Source organism: Scleropages formosus, chromosome 2 (genome assembly GCF_900964775.1).
Source record: "Scleropages formosus chromosome 2, fSclFor1.1, whole genome shotgun sequence".
NCBI classification, from domain to species: Eukaryota; Metazoa; Chordata; class Actinopteri; order Osteoglossiformes; family Osteoglossidae; genus Scleropages; species Scleropages formosus.
Genome location: NC_041807.1, coordinates 4,223,991 through 4,251,624, shown reverse-complemented (window position 1 = coordinate 4,251,624; position 27,634 = coordinate 4,223,991). Strand labels below are relative to the sequence as shown.

At 40.9% G+C, this 27,634-nt stretch overlaps 1 protein-coding gene across 7 annotated transcripts; it reads left to right on the top strand.

The window, feature by feature from the left end:
- On the top strand, positions 1 to 27,557 carry sox13 (SRY-box transcription factor 13). 7 transcript variants are annotated; one of them, XM_029259538.1, is made up of 14 exons: positions 1 to 478; positions 14,572 to 14,785; positions 15,020 to 15,125; positions 16,483 to 16,569; positions 16,982 to 17,154; positions 19,177 to 19,245; positions 19,843 to 19,954; positions 21,245 to 21,321; positions 21,777 to 21,936; positions 22,585 to 22,691; positions 23,422 to 23,500; positions 23,812 to 23,979; positions 24,764 to 24,980; positions 26,639 to 27,557. In XM_029259538.1, exons 1-14 carry the CDS (start codon positions 231 to 233, stop codon positions 26,877 to 26,879), a joined length of 2,058 nt encoding a protein of 685 aa, XP_029115371.1. In that variant the 5' UTR covers positions 1 to 230; the 3' UTR covers positions 26,880 to 27,557. The 7 variants fall into 7 exon arrangements, with proteins under 7 accessions (XP_029115371.1, XP_018614050.1, XP_018614049.1 ...); XM_018758534.1 differs by having other exon boundaries at positions 19,840 to 19,954; XM_018758533.1 differs by having other exon boundaries at positions 14,960 to 15,125.
- The last annotated feature ends 77 nt before the right edge of the window (positions 27,558 to 27,634 follow it).

Here is a 27,634-nt window from a genome sequence, read left to right as displayed (position 1 = left end):
TTTCTGAAATGTTAGGAGCTACTTTAGGTGTAGCACGCAGGAGCTGCTCAAAGCAGTGGGGTCTGCTTGTACTCTGCTTGTACTCTGCTTTTACTCTATCCATAATGCGAGCGCAAAGGGGTGCGAGCGCCCGGCGCCCTGGGACGGAGCGCGCGTTCACAGGGAGCAGCGAGGGCGCTGGCCCTTTAAGAGGGAGGTGAGTGCCAGCGAGGGACAATGTGGGAAAACACATGAGCTCCGGTCTCCGAGAGCGCAGGGAACCGCTCGTGTGCGCGCGGAGCGATGCGGGCAGTGAGACTTTTGTGACAGCCTGTGCGTCGCGCGAGCTTTCCTGCCTGCCTGGGTGGGTCAGCAGTCGGGGACGAGCACGCGCGAGGGGTCAGACGGCCGCAAGAACAAACACAGTAAAAAAGTGCGGTAAGCGCCGTCGGGAGAAGAAGAGGACCTTGCCGCCCGGAGCACGTTTCTCCCCGGAGCGGTGAGTTCAGTCGGAGCGGCGAACGAGCTGTGTGTTCCCGGTGGAGCAGGACCCACGGAAGTGCAGGTGCACTGGAACTCATTCCACGGGTGATCACTTGCGGTGTTCGCGAGTCACGCGGGCCGGCGTGTTCCTGCAGTCACTTTCGTCGCACTTCTCCGCACAATAAATTCAGGATGACTGGAGTTTGGGGTGTCTTATGTGTAGACGTCGTGTCCCGAGTCACACCAGCGTTCACACACTGCAGAGGCCCGCGTAGGGGGTTTTAAGTGGCAGCGCGTGGATGGATGTGTCTCAGCGCAGCGGTGTGTGAGTGTCAGTGCTGTTCATTTCAGTGTCGGGGTGCGTGGGATCGATCATCGAGTGGCGTGGAAAACAGCGGCCAGTTGGACGGGAATCAATTTAGTTCTCAGTCAGTGCAAGTTTGATGAGAGCAGTTCTGGACAGTGAGGATCGTGCAGTGAAAACAGGGGGGGTACTTCGCAGTGATTCACATCCGCACATCAGCTGTCCTCCAACTTAGTGCTCTCTATTTATTATTATTATAATTTGTTGTTGTTGTTGTTGTTGTTATTTTTTGAGACACCTTTTGCGTGCATTTATATGATTCTATATTCATATTGTGGCAGCGTTTTGACAATGTAGTATTGAATTCCCATATTATATATATAACTATAGCCTGTATATTTTAGGATAGTACATATGTTTATGGGGGCCTGGACATGAGGATTTTTGCCTGGTCTGTTGGTCAGTCAGACGCGATTCAAGCACCTGAGGGGACGCTAGCGGAGAGGCAAGTGGCTATAAGTGGCGGCCAGTTCTGGCTTCGGGATCTGCTCGTTGAGTTCCGAGCGGCCTCTCAGCCAGGAGTCATGTGACAGAAGCCCCAGCGCTGCCCGAAGGCACAGAGCCAAGTACGGCGACGTCGAGCGCTCAGTCGCCTCGGGCGACCGCATGTGTCCGAACGTGGACATTTCCGACAGTTCGGCACTGGGGCTGTTCCGTGTGACATGATTCTGTCATGGTGACATGGTGCTACACCTTGTGCCAAAGTTTCTTTTTTTTTTTTTTTTGAATCTGTCAGTTAAGCCTACTGGACCTGTTTTAGAAAATACTGCAGATGAGGAGATTAGTTGTTAAACCCACTGACACTGGGAGGGTCCTCCCCAGTTGACAAGAAACAATAATTGAATCTCCAGTACTTCAGTAACTGGTAACACAGCTCTTTGATTCAAGCAGAAATTGGGCTCTTTGGTTCTACCTCAGGGCGTGTGGTGGCGCAGCAGGTTTGGCCTGTGCCTGCTCTCTGGTGGGTCTGTGTTTTGAGTCCTGCTTGGGGTGCCTTGCGATGGGCTGGCGTCCCGTCCTGGCTGTGTCCCCTCAGCCTTGTGTCCTGTGTTGCCAGGTTAGGCTATGGCTTGCTGTGATCCTGCTTGGGACAAATGATTTCTGTGTATGTTTTGGTAGGACTCATCTGAGTGTTGTTAGCATTCCCCATCACACATTACACATTAATTCCCAAATACCTGACTAGTTGTTGGACCACTTCTTGCACCAGTGTGCAAAGTAACTTGTTTGAAGCTGAAATGATGCTTGTGCTTTATGTCCTGATCTAATTTTAATGTGCCTACTGTATGGATTTTCAAGAAAAGATGATGAAACAAGACAGGAGGAAGAGGTGAAATCCTCGCCCTGGCATTTTCACTGTCCGCTCTCAGAGTTATAATGGGTCATCCTGCCCTCTACATGTGTACTGTACTGTCTGATGACTCTTGTGTCTGCTACTTGTAAAGCACTCTAGGATCTTTCACGACAGCTTTACAGTAAACAGAACAGAAACCTTATACAGTTTAGCTCTGGTTAATCAGGTTTGAAAGATTTTCAGTAGCTACAGGATTTCATCCAAAACAGTGTAATGTGAAAATACTGTATATCCTTTGCTTATTATGACTTTTTTCTCTTCCCCACTTTTTATTTACCACCATTTCATGTATGGCCATGGTTGAGAAACTTGTTTTACACATTTGAAAATTACATATAATAAAGGTTGATGGAGCCTCAAGTGGAAAAATCAGTGGAATTTGGCTTTCACTGTTCCCTGTTATAATCACCCAGTGCCCTAGTGGGACTCTGGTGGCACCATCTGAAGAAATGCCTAAGTGTATGTCCCTGTAATCTCCCTGTGTATGGGGCATTGCACCGGCCTGAATCAGCTCAAGTGAGTGCGAAAAAGACTGGTAGTAAAAGTCACACCCAACCCATCCTCTTGCTCTACATTGACATTTACATGTATTCATTTAACAGATGCTTTTTTCCAAAGCAATGTACGCCTCATAGAAAATACAATGTGTGCATTCCATTAGCAGGAAGTTAGTTTGTTACTTTTCATGATATGCTGTTAAGTGTAATCACGTTTGCAAAAACATTTCAGTAAATGCATAACTGTCTGACTGTCTTGACTGTTTTCCAGTGAAGTAGTGTGACATTGTTTGCCTGCTTTATCCAACCATATGCCTTCTGCATGATATAAAATACTGCCTGTCAAATGACATTGTAACTAGATAGCAAACAATATGTAGCTTATATTCATCTAGATCTTCTGGATAAAGATTAAGTTGGTGAGTGATGTGCTGTTAGTTCCTACTCCTGTTATTCTCTGTAAAATATATGTATAATCCCAGTCTTCTCTCACTTGCAAAAATCAGTCCAATCACCCTATCATTTTGTGCTTTACATTATTGGTTAATTAGTCTTGCAGTAAAATAAAAGCTCTCATTTTGAGCGTGTATTGGCAGAGGCTATCTTAATGTGGAGGACATCAGAGATGTAAAGCAGTCGGAGAATCTGTTGCTTTTGCCTTTTTCACATAGCTGACAACAAACAAATGACTGGTGACAACCCCTGTGTGTTCTCACTTGCTTATTTTATTCTTGTTAATTGCCTCCTTTGTATGTGAGCACGCACCTGTCCGTTTTGATATGGTTTGTCTTTGTGGTATCGTCCCACAAGCGAAGGATAATGCAGTGCTGAAATGAGAAAATGAGAAAATCCATCCGTTTAGTGCTCTATAATCAGGACGCTGGTCGATATTTAATATAAAATGTAAAGCATGATGCCAGTTTTCATTTAGGGCAGTATAAAGACAATGTGTAACATTTCCTATTTTTTTCATTAATTTGTTTTCTGTAACAATTGTGCTGTTCAGTAGTCGTCATCTTAGTAATACACAGGTATCAAACATCAAAATGCCCACACACTGATTTCATATTCATGTTCAGCAATAGTAAAATGTCAAATTTCACATATCCAGAAATGAACATTTAGCTCCGTGAATAAAAAGAATGATGATTTTTAATGCTAAGCGGAAATGCGGTCAATCCATAGACCGAGGGTGAAACTATGTATGATAAAAGACGTCAACATTATCTTCATATCATTCATTTCCTGGTTCAATAACAGCAACAAATGTACTCCAATAAAATAGCTTCTTTATACATATTTTTTAAAAAACTTTTTGTGGTGTCTCTGGGCTGATGTGAAGTACTGAAAATGGAATAATCACTGATTTTAGCTTTGATAAGATGAGAGGAAGTAAGCTCCTACCCCCACCTGACCTGCCACCCACCTCACCTCTCCATCATAAATCAACCCCCACCCAAGAACTGCACAGGAAATCAGAAACAGTGCAGTAATAATGGAATGCAGTCTTTAGCCACTGACATTACCAAGCAAAGAACAAACAAGCAAGTGCTTTATAATATAAGTAATTCCTTTATTCTTTCTGCATCTACTGTAGCCAACAAGAAATTCACAGGTGAGTGACTTTAAATGTTTCCTTTAATTCCTTTCTCTTTAATTTTTCAAATCAACTTTAAATTGTCCTGCAAAGCTTTCCCCCAGTTTTTACAGCATTTTTAGGTGTTAGAATCACTGTTTATAGCTGTTTTTATCTGCATTTTGGTTTCTGGTTACCCGTGCGCAGTCTGCAAACATATTTTAAAACTGTTTTTTTCCAAAAATAAATTGACTTAACATTACCTAATTTCTTTATGGTCGAGACACATGCATTGTTTTTGTTTGAGTGAATTTGTTTAGCACTGGTTGAATTAGCGACAATGTGTCAGTCATTTGCTTGCGCAAATAAACTGTGTTTATCACTATTGCATGCTTTTGCATTTTGTTTTTGTGCAAACGGTTTTGATTTGTATATCAATGTAAAGTTGTGTTTGTGCTTTTCGATATCTTCGATACCTTTATTTGCTGTGACTATTGATGCGTCTCTCAGGTTCGGTCCCAAGTATAGATGATGTCTGTTTTTAAGAAAGCAATGTTAGTATGTTAGTCTTCCACCTTCTTTTGATGTGATGTAACACACTGCTAACATATGAAAGTTCATGTCGTTTAATGAACGCAGGAACTCTGAACAGAGTCCAAATTCTTCTGAACTTCACTGAACAGCCTTGACCCACCTGGAAAATAGAACTTTAAAATATCTAAATAAAGACAAGTTTGAGGAGTTAGAAAAATGCAAAAACATGGTGATTTTTATTGTACATTTCAAGATTCTTCATTACTCAACATGCCGTGACCCTGCCGAGCACAAGAGTTTAATGTTTAAAGTGAGTGAGTGAATTAATTTTGCAATAAAAAATAATCTCTTAACTTTGTTCATATTGCTTACACTGCTACATCTTAGTTCAACATATCATCTTGATTTATTTGTCAACATTGTGTACTCTCCAATACAAAAACCTATACAGAAATAATAAAAAACCATTTTTACTTGTGTTTGGATTTAATTTGCTGGTAGGGCTGGTGTTGAATTGCTTAATATTACAGTAAAAGAGGGAAAATTCACTTTTTTGAACCATGTTGCATCAGCTCCCAATGCAAAAATTTCTTTTTCTTTCTTTTTTTTTAAATTGAAATACATTTAAAACGTAATAAGACTTTAAAGATTATTTCCAATAATTTATTATAACATTTAGGAATCATCAGTACATTTATGAAATCTCAGCTCATAATTACTAAGGGCTTTAAATAGTGCAAAATAAGCCGTTCCTCATCGATTTTGTGAAAGGTGACATGAAGGAGAAACTTTTTAAATGTATACAACTTAGTTTAAATAAATTTTTTGAATTTCCTGACAGCTTCTCTGGTTATCTTTTAAATTATGAGAAGAGCACCCCAGTTGAGTGTCATGTTTCATGTTTCAGGAATAGATGTTCTGGCTAAGCTCACGGTGTGTGTGTGAGGGACAATGTTGGAGACTCTTGGTTAGCAGCTATTGTGAGCCCATGTGGTTTCAAAATCACTTTTCTTAGCATTATGAGCCTTTTATAAACTTCAACGGCTATGAAATAAAAGGTGACACTCCTGAGAATATGAAATGTATTTTTTGTGAACTATTTGGTAGTTGCAAAACAGAATGCACTTCATTACAAAGACATTGTTTTTTGAGCGAAAAGGATGTACGTGCACACACAGACACACACACACATTGGCTGAACCAAGGATATACGGCATACAGATAATTTTGACTTATATTTTTTTGGTTTGTCTTAAGTTCAAACTAATCACATTTACTCACAAGAAGGCTACATTTTGAGATTATTTTTTGCTTTTCATTGAGATATATTTAAATTTTATTGTAAAAACACATTTGCAGTGCAATTTTGAAATATATTCAGAATGCAGTAAGCTCAGTGTTGGTTTTATGTAGTATTGTGTAGAAACGACCTCCACAATCAGTGGTTTGCCTTTGGTACCTTTCTCTTTTTATGCTCGAAGTATCCCTACTGTTTATAGTGAATTACTGTTTACAGCATTCACACGCTACCAGTAATACAAGGAAATTATCCGTGTTCATTTGCATTCTTTTCTGTGGTAATATTTGGTTAGATTGTGACCTCTGTGATCATATTATTATGATCTGAGTCTAAGACAGAGAAAGGATGTTTTCCTTTATTTCCTCCATCAAAGTCAAAATTACAAACATGAAATTTTTCGTTCTGTGTGCATCATGTTACCATACATACAAAAACATTTACATTTATTAATCTGTTTCGTAGTATATTGCATATTAATATATTAGTATATACTATAGTATATAGTATACAGTACACATATAGGTCTACTGTGTGTGTGTGTGTGTGTGTGTGTGTATGTGTATGTTGTATATCAGTATATAGTTTATTGTAGTGTTTTTTTAAGGAAAATAAGGTTTGAAACTGAAAATAAATGTTTTCCATTACTTTCACATTATTTTTTTCGTTGAGTATGCATAATGCATTGTACCACTTAAGGACAGAGAATGTATCTATTTCTACTGTCTTTGTATTTCTTGGAGTCAAGCTTTAGTATTATTGCCCCCATTTTAACTGTATAATATACAAAGTGAGTAATGAGTTAACAGTCTCCGTGCATCTATAAACCACTCAAACTTAACTGATAGATGCAATGAAAGTTTGAGTGATAAAATCTCTTTAAATTTTATAAGATATATATTGTATGCATATATAATTGTTTAAACTTTATATATGTATGATTAAATGTTTATGATTAAAGAATTTTTCTTTGTATTGATTGTTTATCCATTGTTTGTCATTTATCCTGCTTCTTTTAGGGTGGCGAGGCAAATTAGTAATGCATATCTGGAGGCCAAATTATAATACAAATTTGTTTTGTTCAGTTTAGGTGCTCAGAGATCACCGGAAGCAAATGTACTGAAGTTGTTTACTGATGTCAGTTAGGAAAGTTTGAAAGTATTTTTTCTTTAAGAAGAGAAATATGTGGCTTTGGGGAATTCTATTTTCTAAATAAATAAATGTAAATATAAATGTAATTGCCTTCCAGTGAGTCTTGACTATCGGCTCTTACTTTTCTTGATCATTAGTCTCACCCTCAGTGCTCTAGGAGACTTGTGTGTGTTTTGTAAAGTGTGTTCGTAAACTGCATGCTTTATATAGTAAAATATGTACTGTTTTAAGTCATGGTTGGTCATGAAATATACATTTTTTTTAAAAGACCCCAAGCCTCACTTGTGGGCACCCAGCTCAATGAACCTGACCTGACTTTCAGTTTGCCAGGAATCACTCACCACAATTTCTGATTAGCACCCAAAAATACTAAGAACGAAGAAATCTATTTGAATATTCCACGAAACATATTGTTTGTGTCACTAATACATGCTATAAGGTATTTAGCTGGAACTCTGGCTGTATAGAGGAAATTAATTCTGGTGGAGTGCAGTGATCGCTTGGTGAACATCTTGGTTCTACTAAGGAACCCACCCATACTGATTCTTCCAAACAAGTGGGGGAAATGGTGACAATTACAGTTCCACCGGAAGCCCCATCACTTTCCCACCTATGGCAATGGTGTGTGAACTCTCACTTACAGAGCCACACTTTGCTGTTGGACTGATGCTGTTGACTCATTCAGTTTTCAACTTTGGATTATTTTATTTACATTAAGTGAGTATGGGAAATCATTTGTTGTGTGGGCATCCCTTGAAGTGCTCATCATAGAAGTAGCTGTAGAAGAACTTCTTTTTGGCAGCAATGCCACATACTGTAAGATGTAGTAAGTGGGACAAGTTGAATATAGAATTTCATCTGTAATCTGTGTATTTAGAATACTTGTAGGTGCTGTTCCTGTACTCTTCACACTGATAATGAGACTTCCACAGTATTGACACATTGCTGTTTCTTTGCATGTCTTACCTAATCATTAAGATACTGTAGTTTACATTTATTCATTTAGCTGATGCCTTCCTCCAAAGCAATTAACAATGTTAATCTACCTCCAATTATTTACTCATTTGTGCAGTTGGATAATTTGAGGGTAAGTACCTTGCTCTGCAGTCAGAGGTGAGATTTGAACCTGTAGCCTTTGGGTCTAAAGGCAGCAGCTTTAACTACTACACTAACAGCTGTCTCATTGTTGTTTCCGAGGTGCATTTTAAGTGAGAGTTACAGAAATTCCTATACCCTCAGATGTGCAGGGAAGAAGGGTTATTAATAAAAATAATCCCATTACAGCTTAATGTTGGAGAATTGGAACAGAAGAATTGTCCTGTAAAATTAAACACAGTAAGACAAGGTTATGCGAATGAACTACAACTTGTTCTTTAACCATTATTCCATACATTTTAACAAGTGTAGTGTGTAATAGACACAAGTTTAACATTCGTGGTGACACATGTAACATTTTAAGCGGCTTCCTAGCAGTACGGGCCTCTTTGACTTGTTTCTTTATCATTATCTTGCAATAGGCTTCAACACAGGACATTGTTTTTCCAGTCCAAGGAGAAGAACTGGTTTGTGGTTCTGTCTCACCATGCCTTTGACTTCTGTTTCCTCACTCTTGTCCAGGCTTGTGAGCACATTGACTGTGTACCAGTGACTCGACATGTATTGCATGAAACAAAGAATATGCAGAGGACTGCGCTGTTACAATGTCCCGAGCCCCTTAGCTCTGCCTTCTCCTTTTTCGCTCGTCCATCCTCTCATTTTTAAATGTGTTTTTTTCTTTCAGGAGTCTCTTTAGTCATGTATTCAATAGTTACCTGTTCCTTGCAGAACATTCTCTACTCGGTAGCTGGATAATTTTTAGAAGATCCTTGATAAAGGTCAAGTTATAAAGGGGATTTAATTTTTTTTTGATCTTATGAATCGTGTCATATAAAAACGAGAACATACGTGCAAGAGCCCAATAGCAAAACAGGCTTTAATTTCACTTCAACAAATTGAGTGTCTTGTTGTTTAGTTGTGATTGAGGTGAAAATATCATCAGATTCCCTGTAAGTTAGTTGGATGTTCTAAACAGCTCTTTAACCATCGAGTTTCTTTGATATTTGTCAGATGAAGACAAGATCTGGGAAGAAAGTCACCGATCTTGATTCAGGGTGCAAAGTAATTTATTACAACCTCAAGATTAATGTGCATGCACCCACATTTCTTCCTGTATCCAGTTCTTACTTTCAGCCTTGAGAAGCCGAAGCTGTTCTATGCTGCTCTCCTCCCCTGTTGCCTTCCTGTCCCTCTCCAGTGTGTGTGTGCACAATACTGGGACCAGCAGTTGTTGAGAAGTACCTGTTGCACTCCTTGGCTCACAAAGAGCTCTGCTGGTCTCCATGGAGACCCAGAGCTGCTCTACCTTGGTCTTAAAGGCCTTTATTTGCTGTGCTGTGCAGAAACAAGCTGAAGGTTCGGTGATTGTGGTCTTATTTGAGACACCCCCCACGATATTAATGGCACACACACACACACGAATTACTGAGGAATGAGTTTGAATCGGGAGCAGATATTAAAGGTTTGGCAGACCTTCGAAACCCCCCACATTTGTCTGCGCTTTTGTTTTCTCTTCCCTAAAGGGCATGTGGGGAGTTGAGCCTTTGTTGGTGGGGGAGCAAGTGTACACTTGCAAAAAGGCCCTTCAGGAACATGCTTTATGGCTATTCACTTGTTATTTCTTTATTCCGAATTTGTTTTGTGCTTCCTCATTCAAGTCCATGCCTCAATCTCAAATAAATGCGACTGTCGCTTTTCATTGCACAGCACAATAAAAGGGCTGTTTTAGAGAAGCAAAGCAAAGCCTGCTTTTTAACATTTTTAACCTGTGTTTCTGGAAGGCAGACAAGGGAGGACATGCAGTGGGTGGTGGTGGTGGTCGGGGGGTGCACGGGTTTCTGAGACATATGGCTGGATCATCGTCCTATTTATAGATCTTATTTAGAGAGCCTCACATGGACAGGAGAGACCTGTTGATCTTATTCTGATGAGAGACAGTAAAAATTTTCGCCCTGATTGTAGTGCTTCAAGACGGAGGACCTGGTAGACTGGATGTCCTCAGAAGGTTTGGTGCGGTTCATAAAGAGCAGTAGAATGATCTGCACTAAACACTATAGGCTTGGCTGCTGGTACTGCTAGTGGTACTTCTCTCCTGGCATCAGAGCAGAGAGAAGGCACAGGGGAAAGTAAATATTCACTGTTTTTTTACTTTTGTTATTAAGAGTTTTAAGGAAAACAGTCGTTAGAAAAGTAAAACATGTTGCCCTTGCTGATTGTTTGGAAAGCGTAGTTTTTTTTTTTTGTTTACAGTCATTTGCATCAGTGTTGGTGTTTTTTCTTCCTGCATGTAAAACACTGAAGAAGAAGGTGCGATACAGGGGGACGGGAATGGTGTGGGGCTGTCCCCAAAAGTGATCCGGGAAAAAAGATAACAGGCCCCTTTTTATCGTTGACGTGGAAGTTCCCATTGCGCCTTTGTGTTCATGTCAACAGCCATATAAACAGCGCTCAACTTTCTTTTCCCTTTATTGACCTGAGCAGTATTTCTACTCTAGGACAAAGGTTACATTCATTAGGAAATGAATGACTTCATGCTCTGAATTTACTTGTCTCTCTCAGATCTGGTACCATCGTGGTAGGAAGGTTTTGTGCCTGAAGACCCCTTTGTGTTCACCTTCCCTTCATTAGCCTTGCTTCTAGGAGTAAAGAATAGAGCTGCATCTGTACACAGAAATGTAACTCCTTATTTAAGACATATGAAATGATTGAATTAAAAGTTTTGTCTTTTGGACTCCCTACATACACATGTTTTACTGTGAACTCAACTCTGAGACATGGCTTTTGCACTTAGGGAAAGTTATTTATGCTGTATCTTCCCAGCTTTTTGATGGGTAAAGTATGAAGCTATGTTGGACAGGATTATACGTTTAGCAGGTAAACCCTGGAAAGGTATGCAGTGTGAAATACAGTCCTGCTTTCTTTAGGAAAATATTTCCATTTGATTAGTGAGTTGCCTTTTATGCACCCGCGCATTTCATGCAAATAATGCGGTTCATTGGTTTGGTCTGGTTTTGTTTGGGTTGCTTTTTGTTGCTTTATTTTTTTTTCTCTATGTGAGTCTTGTCCACAAAGTGTGAGAGAGAGGGGGGGACAGAGGTAGAGACTAGTTGTTCAGAGAGCTCGTTATACGTTGGGTGTTGGTTGAAGAGCTCACTCCCTGTAGACATGACTTGCCTTACTAGGTCTCCAAATTGGCAAAATGGCATGTGGCCAGAAGACATAGCTTGGTGGACCAAGGTGAACTGCACATTCTGGAGGTTGGTACCTATAATCCATTAAGAATACATTTTTGAAGATCACCCAAGGCTGATTGTCATCAAGATGAGAGTGGACGATCAGAACACCAAATGACTGAAACCAGGTTGTTTATATGAATGAAGGCCAGTAGTCAGTAGGTGTTGTATTAGGTTTGGAGAACAACTGTTATGTAAATGATGATGCCAGGAGCACTTGTAACATCATCTGTTGTATGATGTGAATTCTATTTAAGTGGTTAAAAACTATAATGAGTAAATGTATGGGCTATCTGATGTGAGTATGAGCCATGCATGTAGTTTTGCCATTCTTAAAGGAAGAGTGGGCAGTCCGAAATCCAAATTATGTAATTGACATAAACTCAATGCTTATAATAATGTGACAAAAGACAGTATTTTTACTGGAGATACCTTTAAATACAGGGTTGAATTGTGAGCCACAGCATGTTTTGCTGCTAGTACAATTATCTGACTTTCGTTTTTATTGTGGGAAAGATCGTGTTAAATGGGAAGGGGGGAGGGCGAGGGGGATGTTAACTTGTAGCTAAAGGAAATTGAATCTGATTGTATCTGAGAGCTTTGCAGGGTCGTCTCCGCACTGAGAAGCCTGAAGTTGTTCCTTTCTTGTCAGTGGTGTCACTATGAGGAGAGAAGTACAAGTGCACAATATAAACAGTTGTTCCTTACATGCACTGCTGAAAACATCTATGCCGGTAGAGCTGTGATAAACTTCTTGTTGCTAAACTGACAAACCTCCTGATGTGGACTGTTTCTGTCACCTGTGTTTGCAAATTCTGAATCAGTTCAGTACATGCTGTGACTATCATACTGGAAACGACATTTAAAAAATCTTCCAAACTTTGCGTCTCCTGAAAGATGAAAAATGGAAGTAAAAAAGGTAGAGAGTGGGAAGGGATGCTGATGACAGTATGTAGGTTTGTGTCATTTGTATGTGGGGTGTAGGTTTTCTCCACTGGCACTAGGTATGCCCTGTTGTGGCATCGTGTGGAAAATACTTGGTGTGGTGTGAAAGTTTTCAGCCAGATGCAAATAATGTCCCTCTGAAAAGACACTGGGTTTTCAGGTGATATGTTTATTTGTATTCAAAATCCATATCTGGGGATGTATTCAGCCCCAGGCAGCAAACCAATAACACCAGCGTGCGGCATCAGTGCTAAATACCTGGTAAGCTGTGAAACTTCCTGAAAACATAAATGTCCTGCCTGTGTGTGTGTGTGTGTGTGTGTGTGTGTGTGTGTGTGTGTTTTTTTTTTTTTTTTTTTTACATTTTAATTTTTAATGTCATAATTATTGTTGTTCTTTTTATTTAGCTCACACTTCTGTCTAAGATGACTTACAATGACTACAAATTACAACAGCAAGGCATTTGTTCTGGTGCAATTCTGGAGATGTACCTGGTTTAAGGACTGCAGGAGTGGGATTTAAACCAAAAGCTATTAGATTTTTAGGCAACAGGCCTAAGCAAAACACAATCCACAGTTCCCTAATTGTTACTGTTCCTTAGCTTGAACTTCTTTCAAAAGCAATAAACTTTTACGTGTCTCATCAGTTGGACATTTTACTGAAGCATTTAGATCCTTTCAAGGTGACGCAGTAAAGAGAAGCAACATTCGTGTCCTTAAGTACTCTGTTCCTACCGTATGTAAGGTGTGGGGATCAATCTTAAGGTTGTAGAGGTTATAACCTGTGTTTGCTGTCAGTCTCTTTCTATTTTTCTATGTGTCTACATATGCACCAGCTGTGTCTGCAAGCTTCTAAATGCCAGGTTAGGTCCAGCTAGACATGTCTGCCTGAGGAGCCATTGGGAAGGGGTCATTGGCCTGCCAGGTCCCCTGGGAGGCATGGCTACACCGGCAAAGAGAAAGAGCAGATAATGATCAGCAGTGGGCAGGCAGCACAGGAAAGGGTGGTACAGCTCAGCTTTTGGATCCCAAAGGGTTCTACCACTAGGTCAGTAAGAACAGCAAGCTGAGGTAGTTAACTCATATACTGTATATTTCAAACAACATTTTTGGTGCTCTTTTCTCATAACCAGTCACCTCCTCTCAGGCCATGGTCATGTTTTTTTATTGGTTCATGAGCACAGATGATTATAGTGCCAGTCTCATTTCGAGTACATATTATGGAGAGCTGTACATGGGTGTTTGGTTTTTTTCAAATGTCAGCTGTAATCACCCTTGACATGAACTGATTTTTTGTTCAATTTTAACTGCGATAGTCTCCTGCTTCCCCCTGTACTCCGAGAACAGTTGGCACATTCCACTCGTATTGTTGTCCTGCCGTGTTTCCTGCGGCATATTGCTTTTGTCCATCTCATGCCCATTGTTCACACTTCCTTTGTTAGCCTTCAGCAACAATGGATTTTTTGCTTTTTATATATGTTTTGTTCTCCATCTGATAGGCCTTTTCCTTTCGCCCTCAAAAAACAACAATTTTGAGTTCACTAAAGTGTAAAAGTGTCTCTTTGCTTTTTTAAAATCTTTGTTTAAAAACAAAACCTAGTTCAAGCATTAGCTGCAGAAACGGTCTGAGTACCAGATGAGCACTCCTTCCTGTGTGGCACATACACTGTTCTTGAACTCCATCAACTGTAGACCTCTGAGTTTCCCCAAGATTTGAGGGAGCTTAATTTTCAATGGCCAAGCTATATCTGATCACTGATAATGTATTGCAAAATAGACACCTGTAGTGCTTCGTAAACCAGCTTTATTCCCATTTATTCCCACACATCTCATTGAACTTGATGGAGTCCAATAGAGAGGCTTCTTTTGTGGTGGTAGAGATGACGGAAAGGTTTGCTTTATGGATAATAATAACTGTATCTTAAACAGTCAGGGTTTATGCATTTTTTTGTGTATTTGTCAAATATCCAGGCCTCATATCTTCAGACATGGTGTCACAGTACCGACTGCCTCTGGTGGCCTGAGTGGTGACCACTGGGAGTTTTCTCTCCGTTGCTCTGCAGGATGTGTGAGCCCATCCCCCCAGTGTCACATCTCCCAGCCAAAGAAGATGTGACTATGGTCGGCATCAAGCTGGAAGAGGAGGGCCCAGGGGTGGTGCGCGAGTCAGTGGGTGGAGAAGCTCAGCGAGCCTCACCCTGTGAATGGACTGCCGATCCACAGTCAGAGCGTGCAGATGTCCATATGGGGACACCCCTCAGCACACGTTCACCATTGGTAAAATTCGTGCGCTCTCCCTTATTAAAATAATCCTGAGTGCTGTTTTCTTGTGATTTTCCACATTCCGCAACTAAAAGCGTCTCTTTCAAGGCACTGAAGAATGAACCTTGTATCTTGTAGGGAAACACATGCATTGTACAAATAGGGTGATCTATCTGTGCTTTTTCAAAGGCCTCTACAGGGACCATGATGAAAGCACAGTGGCCCTCACCGGCTGTGTCTCCTGAACAGGATGCTTCCCCCAGTAAGGAGGGGACCCGTGAAGACAGCCCCCAGGACCAGGATGGGTCCAGTCGGAGATACAAAAGACCAGAACTTCAACACAACGTTAGTGAAGGTGAGATACTGGCTGCGGATGTTAGAAAGATGAACCTAACAAAGGTGGATGGTAGGTTAAAGTAATGTCTTTTCACCTAAAATTTATGTTGATTTTGATTGTATTTATAAGCTTTTTTGATCAGGTGTACTATTTAATGCTGTTTGATTCAGTAACTGAATAAGTGACATAAAAAATAGAACTGAGTTCTGCCACATATTGGTTTGACCTAAATTTTTCATCACTAATTTTAGCCAGTATGACCTCTTTTCTGTGGTTTGTTATGGCAAATAAATGTGTTTTACTAGTGCTGACACTGGTATTTTATCCTCTTGGTATTTCCAATCATGAACTGCAGCACGTTGTCTTACTTGAAAATATTCAGTTTATGGATAACAGTTTTGAATTTGTAAAATAGCATAGTTTTAAGGACACAGATCCACATTGAAGTCCCAGGATGGATTCTGTTGCAGTAGCCTGCAGTATGTTAGCAATTATCAGTTGTAGTTATCAATTATAGAAAGAAAAGAACATTTTAATAGTTTGTCTATGATAAATATTCATTTTAATTCAATTTATTTTTATACAGCGCTCTTCTCACACAGTGACACAGAGTGCTGAACAAAGGATTAGAGGCATAGGACAAATAGATACTTGGCTATACATTAAATTACTACAGTACACTACCATGAAATTATTAAAGGTGTAAGTATGCCTACAGGCCATGGAAGAAAGGAACAAAAAACTCCCAACTGAAAGTCAGAAATAAACAGAGGAAAAAAACCTCTGGGGGTCCAAGTGCCAGTGGCTGCCCACCCCTGCTGGGCATTCTTGATTAAACAAGACTTATAAGTCAGTTTACAGTAATATATAACATTATATCTAAGTGCTAATAACCTGTATGTCCGGGTTCACATAGACACGTCCACTATGGCATGAAGTAATCGGCATAATTTTGTTTTTAACTCCCCATGTTTGGTGTTAGTCTGTATAAGCACATCCAGGCTACTGATTTGTACAACTGATGTTCCAGCAATTTGTTCATATAAACAATTCACAGTATAAACATTTTGATCCCTTTGCTTTGACAGAATGTTGGAATTGTGTAGAGTTTAACTACTGGAACTCAATAATAAAACAGACTTTTTCAATATTTTGTAAGCTTCTTTGTTGCTATACCTTAAGGTGCAGAGAACTAAACTTGCTGAACTATAGAATGCTACACAGATAGTGTAACTCCTTTTTGATAGCACAACTCTGCATTTGAAATGCATATTTTATACCTTGCTGAAGAGAATGCTTGACTGCATCATTCTCTTCAGCAAGAGCGAGACACTAACGGCTGTGTCACTCCTGCCCTTTCCGTCATGCCTCACAGTGATGCCAACCATTGAAAAGCTGCTCAACACAGACTGGAGAGAAAAGCTTCTGGGCAAAGGATCCCCAGGAAGTACCAGTCTGAAAGGTGAGAAGGTCTCCCAACCCATCCCTATAAACCCAGGTTTTCCATAACTCTGTAGTCCACTTTTGTATTGTAAAATACTATGATATGTAAAAATGTGAAAAATTAATAGTACATAATACTTATTTATCAGTTTCCCTTTGGTCAACACATCTAACAGTGCTTAGATTTACTTATGTATGTACCTACTTTTATGGGAGGATATTTGCTGAAGCAGTTCAGCAGCATCCTCAAATTTCAGCTTCAGGTTCCCTTCTTGGATTTAAACTAGCAACATTTTGGTCATACATTTAGGACCTTTACTTCAATGTCACTCCTACTGACACAGTTCATGAGTAGGGCCTAATTTGTTCCCCTTTTGCCCTGGCACAACCTGTCATTACTGACTGCATCCCTGGCTTGCATATGTGCCTAGGCACACCAGAAAGCCTGGCAGAGAAGGAGCTCCAGCTGCTCGTGATGATCAACCAGCTTTCTAGCCTTCGGGAGCAGCTGCTGGGTGCTCACTCTGAGCAAAGGAACATGGCTGCCCTGCTGTTGGAGAAGCAACAGCAACAGATGGAGCTGGCCCGGCAACAACAGGAGCAGGTGACACTTGAGCCAGGCACTTGTAGTCTTCCTGTTCATGTTGTAAGGTCTCATCCACTGTAGTTTGTGAGTGTACATATGAGGGCTTTGACCGCAAAACGCGATAAGCAGCATTTCAACTTCAGAGATAGCTGAACAGTTACATGCATCAAGTTGCATTCTTTCCCTCAGCTGTAAAAATATTTCACAAATCACGATGTTTCCAACATTAAGCGATCCCTATAAACTGAGCTTTTTTGCGAACCACGATAAACACCAGCCACCCATTTCGACAAAACATGATAGGAGGATGACGTCAACATGATTGTAGCCTGTCGCTAACACGCATTGGCATGACTTTGCTCATTCATTCAGCCTTGGTAAGTCAGTCTCTCGATCAGCTGTAGGTTTAGAATCTTAAAAATATTACTTTAATCTACTTTGAATGTTAAGTACCAACAAAGAATAACAGATTTAAGAGATCTTTTGCTGTTATAGCTTTGATAATCATGCGCTTGTGTGTGGGAGTGTCAAAAAAACAGGAGGCGAGAGAACAAAGAAATAGTCTGTAAAGTTACTATTTATTTGCTGTATCAATACATAATATATCCATAATTCCCAGCACACACACACACATTTTCAGAACCACTCGTCCCATACGGGGTCGTGGGGAACCGGAGCCTACCCGGTAACACAGGGCGTAAGGCCGGAGGGGGAGGGGACACACCCAGGAGGGGACGCCAGTCCATCGCAAGGCACCCCCAGCGGGACTTGAACCCCAGACCCACCGGAGAGCAGGACTGTGGTCCAACCCACTGTGCCACTGCACCCCCCTAATTCCCAGTACTAACTACTTATTTTGTCTGTAATATTATTTTATTGGATCACTTTCAAGGGGGCGCGGTGGCGCAGTGGGTTGGACCGGGTCCTGCTCTCTAGTAGGTCTGGGATTCGAGTCCCGCTTGGGGTGCCTTGCGACGGACCGGCGTCCCGTCCTGGGTGTGTCCCCTCCCCCTCCGGCCCTACACCCTGTGTTGCTGGGTAGGCTCTAGTTCCCCGCAACCCCGTATGGGACAAGCGGTTCTGAAAATGTGTGTGTGTGGATCACTTTCACTTGATTTTTTTCAATTTATTTTGCACTTTTAATTCCTCTACCTTGGTAAGGTAAAGGCAGGAAGGTTTCAGTAAGCTTATTTTGTGATAATACCTGTGAAGACAAAGCATTAAATGGTGCAAAAACCCAATATTAGATCTACATGATTCTAAAGCAAACACAAATATGATATCTATTCCATGAACATTCAGCACAGGATTTTAAATCTGCAGTGTCGTCAGTAATCACAAAACACTTTAACATCTCAGAGGCTAAAGTGTTGACGATTCAATCTGGGTCAAACAAGGTGGAGCTCAAAAGTGTAAAGAGTCCTTTATGAAGGAGTGTTGGCTGTGACTGGGGAAGATGAAGATGAGAATGATTTAATAGTGACATTATGTTGCTTTCCTGTTCCTTTCGTGAAGTATTGTTTTTATAATTAAACTTGTTAAACTTTGGATAGTTTTATTATTCATGAGTTTGAAAGGAAAGTTTGAAAGATGTTTGGATTTGTAATATTTTGCAGCTGGAATTATCTCATTTTGTAAAAAAAAAAACAACAAGCAATTACCTTTTTCCAAATATCTATTCCAGCAGCTCTTTTTGAATATAAGGTGATTAAACAAGCTCAGCACACGCTGCTTATTATGCTTATTGCTTTGTACCAGGTCCAAGTAGCATATTAGGATCGCAAAACTGGGTTTTTCTCAAAACAATCAAAATGAATTTCTCTCATTTTGCGAACAAACCCCTCATATTTAATTGGGTGAGCACAGCTTTTGCTGAGTTTCACCATGCCTGCGTTGCTATTTTGGGCATTTTGGGGAAGAATCCTTTTCTGCTTCAATAATGTCTTTCTGTTATAGTGGGTCCCACAACCATTTTTGGAGCCTGAAATTGCAGTAGGTGTGATCTGTGAAGGAATTGTTTGGCTCTTGTCTCTCGTGCAGATTGCAAAGCAACAGCAGCAGCTGATTCAACAGCAGCATAAGATTAATCTTCTACAGCAGCAGATTCAGGTGTGCTTCCCTGTATGTTGTTTTTTTTCACTGGCATTTATTTGCTTTGCAGCAGCATATGTAGACTGCAATGTTTGGTAGGTTGGTATGTGTTAAATACCTGCTCCAGGGTATAACAGCTCTTTCACTTTTGTGATTTGGACCTTCCAGTTTTTGGTCTTGAGTTCAAGTCATTAACAAAGAGCATTCTGATCTGACACAAGTGGATTGCCCTAGTTACCCTGGGCTGCATACACATGCATACTGTATGCCTGTGTTTTACACACGAGGGATGTCCAACATACGGCTTGCCATTTCACCTAAGGCAGCCCACAAGGACATTTGTAAATTAGTAACTTGTTCTATAATTGCCAAAAATAGTATAATTTCTATTGACTCACATGATCATACAGTTATAGCTAGACACACTTGAAAACACACCACAAATAAAGAAAATAAAATAGAATAAATCATTTTTCAATGCAGACATTTAGGATTCATTGCATCGCTATGATTTTTACAACTTTGGCCCTTGTACCAGTTTACAATAATGACTGCGACCTGTACCCAGAAAAAGGTTGTACGTTCTCATCCAGGTTGTTACCCTTCTTTTAGCAGGTGAACATGCCATATGTGATGATCCCTGCTTTCCATCCCAACTCTCAGCCACTGTCTGTCACTGCAGAGCCTCAGCTAGGCCTTCCTCTCCAACCCATCCCCTGTAAGCCAGGTAAGGAAATAGTGTTGAGCACAAAGCTCTATTTGACTAATGAAATTATTAAATGATGAATTAAAAATGCATGTTTCTCCAGTTATATGTAATAGGGCTATTTGAAAGTGTGCACTGCTTTTCTTCCCCTTCAGGGCAGTAAAAATGCGATTAGGTAGCATCGTGGTTCAAGTTGCTGTCTTGTACTCAAATTGCTTAGGTTCAACTCCCAAGTCTTGCTGTAGTATGCTTAATCAACATCTGAACCAAATTTACCAAATTACTCTAGTAAACATTTCTCAGATGTATAAATGGGCATATCATTTTAAATGACTTTAGAAAGAACTGTCAAGTAATTAAATGCATGTAAATGTAGTACTATAGCAGATCATCTGTGCTCAGTATACTGAGTACAGAAGCAGCCCAGTAGTACAGGTGGTCCCCAGTTTACGGGTTTGACTTGCGATTTTTTCTACTTTATGATGGTGAGCTGGCAGTAGATATGTAGTAGAAACCGTACTTCGAAATTTGAATTTTGATTTTTTTTCCCGAGCAAGCGATTTGTGGAGCGATACTCTCTCGTGATGCTGGGCAACGGCAGGGATCCACATCTCCCATTCTGTCACGAAGAGGTGTGTATTAGGTGTATTAAATGCATTTTCGACTCATGATATTTTCGACTTATGATGGGCTTTGGGGAACGTAACCACATCGTAAATCGGGGACCACCGGTACAGCCAAGAACATAAAGTTATCGCATGTGAAGAGTGAGCTCATGCAAAGGCTGAGTAAGTGCTGCTCGCAGTGTGAGTATGGGGGCAGCTGGTTACCATGCTCAATACCCTCAATATTCTGGGTTCCTTCACTTTGCAATACACATACTACCATCATTGAGCCTGTGACATGAAGCAAGGCAGAAAGTCAGGTTGTTTCAAAACACAACCGCTCATTTTTTTTTTTTTTTAACTCATCCGACACAGCATTCTCATGTAAACTATGTGACACAATAGAGACAAAGTCAATTGTCCCTCTTTTATCAATGGGCTTCTTTGTCCAGCTTTTTCCCTTACTCATGGCTGTTGAGCCAGAGCAGAAGAGATGGTGGTGTCTGGGTGTATTTAGCAGCTTCACTGAACTTTACAGGAACTTTGTGTTACCTGAGGGCAAAGAATGGGAACTGCATGAGGACTGTCCCCCTGAGGAATACAGACTTCCATCACAGATATCAATACTGAAGGAAAGTTTGTCCGCTGTGGCTGACATCGTAGTAAATTTTTATTTGAATGTTTTCTTTCCCTCCCTGCTCTCAAGTGGAATATCCCATGCAGCTCCTCCCTAATTCCCACTCCACCTCAACAAAAAAGTCCAGTGGGGGAGTCCACAGACAGGTAGGTTTAGCCTTGGAACCAAGAACTATGACACAAGACCTTGATTAGGTAACTCTGATATTAACAATGTGTGAGTAAAATCATTGTCCACATTTTCTCATCCTAATAACATGTTCTGTGAACAGCAGGTGAACAGTGTGCAAATGTTCATTTTCTCATTAGGATCAGAACAGAGTAAAGCAGGGTTTTGCTTGATTTGTCAGTTTACTCAAACTTGGAAAAAAACAGTCAATATACACTGGTCAATATACATTTTACACTTTCACCTTTAAATGAGGACTAGGTATAGGTCTTATATTTAAAATGACACAACTTTCCAGATGATGTCCTTACTTATTATATAAACTATGGTATATAAAACTGTTATTTTTTGTGTTTACAGTAGGTTTTAGCATTGTCCATGTGAGTATATTTCTTTGACGATTACTGGACTGACAGGTTGTTCTTTTTTGAAGGAACCCAGTCAGCCACTCAATCTGACCTCCAAACCCAAAGGACTGGACATGGGTAAGGTGCCCAGCCCCCAGTCACTGGAGCTGTCTTCCTTGCACCTACAGAGCAGCTACAGGGCCCGCGACCTACAACATAGTCCACCTCGACCAGGACTCAGCCTGGGTTAGTGTCCATAACCATATTCCAGTCCTTGCATACCTCCTGGCTTATGTCTCTAAATATCTAAACAACATTGAAGCAATTGTTAGCAACCAGACACAACATTTTGCTGCAGTTTGACAACTTACTGACTGTACTGTGTGTGTGTGTGTGTGTGTGTGTGTGTGTGTGTGTGTGTGTGTGTGTGTATATATATGGCTGTGGTTGTGTATAAAATATAAATTTCTCTCCACTTTTAATGTTCCCTCTTTTTATGAAAAGAAGAAAAAGGGGAAAGTGCAGGTACAAAAATAAGTTTGTTATGTAGGCAAAGAGCAAAAAAAAGATAGTGTTCCTCACTGTGTGATTTTCTGTCTTTCCATCCTGCTCTTAAGTTCTCTTTGCTTGGAAATCTCTGGCATACAGCACAGTCATTGGCACTATCCTTTCCATTTTTAAAGTAGGCAACCTGGACATCACCAGAAATTGCTGATTTTATTGTGGCACCCAGCCAGGCATGAATGGCGTTTATTCACTCTCCTAAGGAACCTGTTCTGTGGCTAAGTGGGGGAGCTGAGAGGGAACAGTTTCGATCACAGCTCACAACCCACCAGTCATCAAGTTAGTTAGGCTCAACCCAGAGGCACCCCCTAAAGCTGAGCTGTTCTGTAGGGTTCCTGGGGGAGGGGGACATGGTGACCCAGGCCATTCATGATGCCCAGCAGCTGCTGAGGAGCAACGGGCCACCGGGAAGGGAAGGGGACTGCGCTACAAGGAAGGTGGGTAAGCAAAGGTAGTTCGCCCAAATTTCCCACAGACCCCAGCCTGACAGCTCCTCACAGAGGGATGTGTTGTCTCTTTAAACATTCAGTTTTACAATCCTTTACCACCATAGGCATAACTTGTTACTGTTCTGAATTGACAGTAGAATATCAGTTTCTTTTCCCATGTAAGGCATCTGCTAATGACATTCTCATGTTACCGCAATGTATGCATAGAAGTAACAGTCCCAAGACAGCAAAATATAAGTGCCAAGAAAGCAGAGTGATACCTTGTCTCACTGAAATCCATAGGAATAATGGTATTACACAATATTATGATTATGCTGTACAAAAGTAATAATTTTCCTTTGTGCTCATATTTTTTTAACCTAGATGAGCAATTCTTCCACTCATCTTCTCTTGTCTTTCTCAATCTTTTGTAGAGAAATCATATATTTACTTAACCTTTTTCCACACCTCTGTATAATTTAATCTGCAAGTTTCTCCTGTTTGTGTTCTTCTTTGCAATCACACAGAACAATTTAATGATGAGAGACAAATATTTTCCTCCATTATCTGTTCAACAGTTTCAAGCACTCTTGTCATGCAGCTCCTTTTGTTACCTGTTACATTCAAATGCATTGAGCCTTTTGTGTGCTGGAGCACATTGCCAGAGGGCTTTTTTTGACAATGTGTTTTATGTCTTTCGTTGGGTGTGGTTTTCATGTACACTTATGTGCATTAAAAGGAGACGTCTCCAGGTGTTCGACTGAGTCATGGAACAAGAGGCGAAGATGGTCAGGACCATCACAGCAGTGACTCAGAGGGTACGACTTGAAGCTCCACACGGCAGAATTTTCCAGAAGTATCTGTTTGATGGTTGCATTTTGGTTCCATGCATGTAAAAACATCAAATCAGCTAAGAAGTTGAGCAGATTTGAATTAGCAGGAAAATATGGTGATAGTGGAATGTGACAGTAATGACAGTTGTTATTGTCACATTATTATATGTATTGTGGAACAGTATTATTTTTGTCTCGATTGGCAGAACCGGAATTACCTGTTGGATGCAGCACCACAATGCCAACATGAAGTTCCTGCAGACTTTAAGTGCCTCCTTTCCTCTTCTCTTCTGCAGGGACCATGCCAGCTACTGGCGTTGCAGGTTTCGCTGAGACACACCAGTCCTCATCGGGGCACATCAAGAGGCCCATGAATGCCTTCATGGTGTGGGCCAAGGATGAGCGCCGGCGCATTCTGCAGGCCTTCCCAGATATGCACAACTCCAGCATTAGCAAGATCCTGGGTGTGTGGAGCTCCCATCTTCCCCTCCCCCCTCGTTTTCATCTCTTCTGCTTGGCATGTATCATAATTTTCAACAGGCATCTCAGAATACTTTGAAAGCAGCACAGCCTAAATTGCTGTGTTTACTAAAGCTTATAGTTTTTAAAGGTTAAAGGGTCATATTTTTCAGGCAGTGACTTTCTATGTATCTTCCTGCCTTTCCTTGTTGTGTTTTGAGCTCCTGGTGCTGCTGTTCCTTGTTTTGCTATCTTTGGCTCTAACCTCCAGCCCTGTCCTTCCCCAGACACTGGTCCCAGACACATTGTTTTCTGCTCCAGCCTATCTTTCTTTCTATCTCTCTCTCGCTCACTCCCTCCTGTTTTTGTTGTTTTTCTGTATTGCGTGCATGCCAGCCTGGGTTACTCCTGGGGCCCTTAGTGTGAAAGCACCTCTATTTTGGGTGCGACACCTGCTCCCACTGTTGGCACAGTCAGGCATGCTGGGGCACGATCCACCACCTGCTCCCCCTCCCCAGTGTTGGGCCAGGCCTCCCCTGTCTCCATGCTTCTTCCTCTCATCAAGGCTGTTGTGGAATTCCCAAACACAGTTGGCAGATGACAGCACTAACATATGAACATTAATTTTCTGAGTGACAGAACCCCACCCAGTTAGAGCGTAACAAAAGTAATGTCCATTTCAGCTTCAGAGCTTGACCCTTATGTCGGTATACTGGTGTCCAGGTGAAAGGGCTGAAAATTGCCAGTCCTTTGTTCTAACAGACTGTCCTCCCTGTTCTTGGAATGCAGGCTCGCGATGGAAGTCCATGTCCAATCAGGAGAAGCAGCCATACTATGAGGAGCAGGCCCGGCTGAGCCGCCAGCATTTGGAGCGCTACCCAGACTATAAGTACAAACCACGACCAAAGCGCACTTGCATTGTGGAGGGACGTCGGCTGCGTGTGGGAGAGTACAAGGCCATGATGAAGAGTCGACGCCAGGAGCAGCGTGGAACCTACTCAGCCAGGTGAGCACAAAAGCTTCAGCAGCACTGTGATATTTGCTGCAGTACAGACCGAAGCCCAGCATACACACTACCACAAATTTCCAAGAGGGGGCTCTCATTTACATTTGTTCAGGAATTTGAATCATACCTTTTTTACCTTCTAGGAAGTTAAAACAAGTAAAACTGTCCTGTGATGGCATGCATTATCAGCATTTGTTATGAGTAACAACTTGTCCCATACAGGGTTGTGGTGCTCCAGATCCTATGCTGGAAGGGTTTTTTTGGTTTCTAGTACAAAACTTATACTTTAAGGTGATTACATTCATTGACAGTTGTCTGGCTGATCAGTCTGATCCTCTGATGAGTCAACACTTTTTCATGACAGTTGGAAACTAGGTATGTCGTATAAATGTAAGGTAGCGGTGTGCCTTTAAAATAACGCAGCGATATAAATGATCAGGTGGTCTCATGTTCGTAGTGCTTTTGTGGGGTAGCACAAGTTTCATGACACTGGTTTTTATGTTACATATAAGAGCATATAAATGTATTTTCTCCGGTGATTTTTGGATGTAGTTCACAGCTCAGCTATGCACTTAAAGTGAAATTTGCTCACACAAAGCCACCATATTTGATGACACAGGTCCTCGACACAGTCCCATACATAGCTCTGTTGAAAAACATCTTTTTCATGCTTCAGGTGAACGCTTGCTCTTGGGTACATGGAGCACTGTGATGCACATGTCTGTAATTCTGAAGATGTATTCAGTGCTTTCCAGATATTTATTAAGCATCCCTTGAATTAATTTCACAAGCATCCAAGTACTGTTACATTTACAGCACAAACATAAAGGGCAGATGCCATTCATCAGAGTACAATAGCAGAACTTTGCATTCAGACAGCGGTGTACCTATGTGTTGTTGCCTGTTCTTCTGGTCTTGCTTTTTATCTTGTTTTCTCTAGTTTTCTTCTTGTCAGCTTTTTATACTTACGTTGCTCCTGTGTCATAGGTCTGCTGAATTTTCTTAAGTGCTTTTTGTTCATGATTATGCAGTGCTGAAATCGAAAGCAACTTGCAGTTTTAATTATTCATGCATCTGAATTGTTTTTCCAATTTAATGAATTTTTATCCTTTTGCTATTATGTATAAAAGGAGGGCCTATCATGCATAGGGTTACAAGTTCCACCATGTTACAGCTGCTCTCTTCTTCGATTCAAAGTGTCCATTTTTCTATTCCCATTAAATATATTTCTTTGTTATTATGCCATTGTTGTACACATATGCCAGTAACTTGTAAATCACACTGGACAAATGTATTTAGTAAGTAAATGGAAAATGTGACAAATATGATTTTAGATTAAATATAAAATATAAACCCCATGTTTGTGTGGGTTTCCTTCATGTGTTTCTGGTTTCCTCTCACAGACCAGAGATGTTTCTTTCAGATGAATTTGGGATTCTGAATTTCCTGTAGTTTTTGTCTGTGTGTGAGTATGGCTGTCCTGCAGTAGACGGATGCTTTGTCTAAGGTGTGCCCTGCCTGGCCTGGTGCTTTGTACTTTCGCAATAGGCTCTGGACTAACTGAACATTGACTTGAAAAAACAGTTAATGACAGTGAGAAAAAGTATGAGTGAGTGCTTCATGAATATCTTTTTTTACTTTATCTTCCTGCCATTCAGCCAGCCTGATCCAGCCTTGCACTACTCCTCCAGTGATCCCCATTACCCCAGACCCAGCATGTCTATGACCATGCACCCCACCATGATGGAGCACTACAGGCCTGGGGTGCTGGAGCCCCAGCAGGGGCGGGCCATGGAGGCCCATGGAGGTCCTGTGGAGAAGAGGCACCGTTATAGCGAGGGGGAAGAGAGTGATGCTGGGGAGCGAAGTGAGGGAGAACTTGTGGTCTTGACCGACTGAGGTGGGGTGAACACTCAGCCCATTTGGTTAGCTGACCCCTTGGGTCTCTTTCAACCATTTCATTCATGGACGCTTACTGGCTAGTCGGCCAAAAAAATGTGCTATGCTGTGGCAGTTGAATGATTACTCAGCTGGAAGCTGTTCTTAGTGATTTTTTTTTTTTTACAGTAGTTTCAAGTATATTATATTAGAGGATAGAAGTGTGTTTTTTATTCTGGATCTTAAGATAAGCATTGCAGTCCCATGTGGATGAAGTAGGACATGCTTTGGTATCGGTAGTCCACATTATAATGCATTTTGTACAGGCAGGCCCTTTTTAAAGGTAACATAGATAAAAGTTTTGGCATTGAATTTTTATTTGTATATTTTTGCAGTATGAATATTTTTGTAATTATTTAAAAGAGTCCATTTATAACCCTTTCAAGATGGCAGTTGTTAGATACATTGGCTTGGGGATGTTCCAAATGTAAAAATGACATTTCTCCATTTTCCATAAAAACTCCAAATAATTCCCCCAGGTTAGACAGCTGGATCCATGTCACCACCTTTGTATGTTTTCAGTTTCCTTGTCAGGATCCCCTTTTAATCTTTTTACACCATAGAAAGCACTTTTATAGCACCACAAGTTCCTACCTGGCAGGGCAAAGATAAATACCTTCACAGAATAGCTCTATTGATGTTTTATATGTTTACTATGGTAACCACTGTTTTTATTGAGAATATTTTGTGCAATTCTCCTTTTAATGACAATGTTT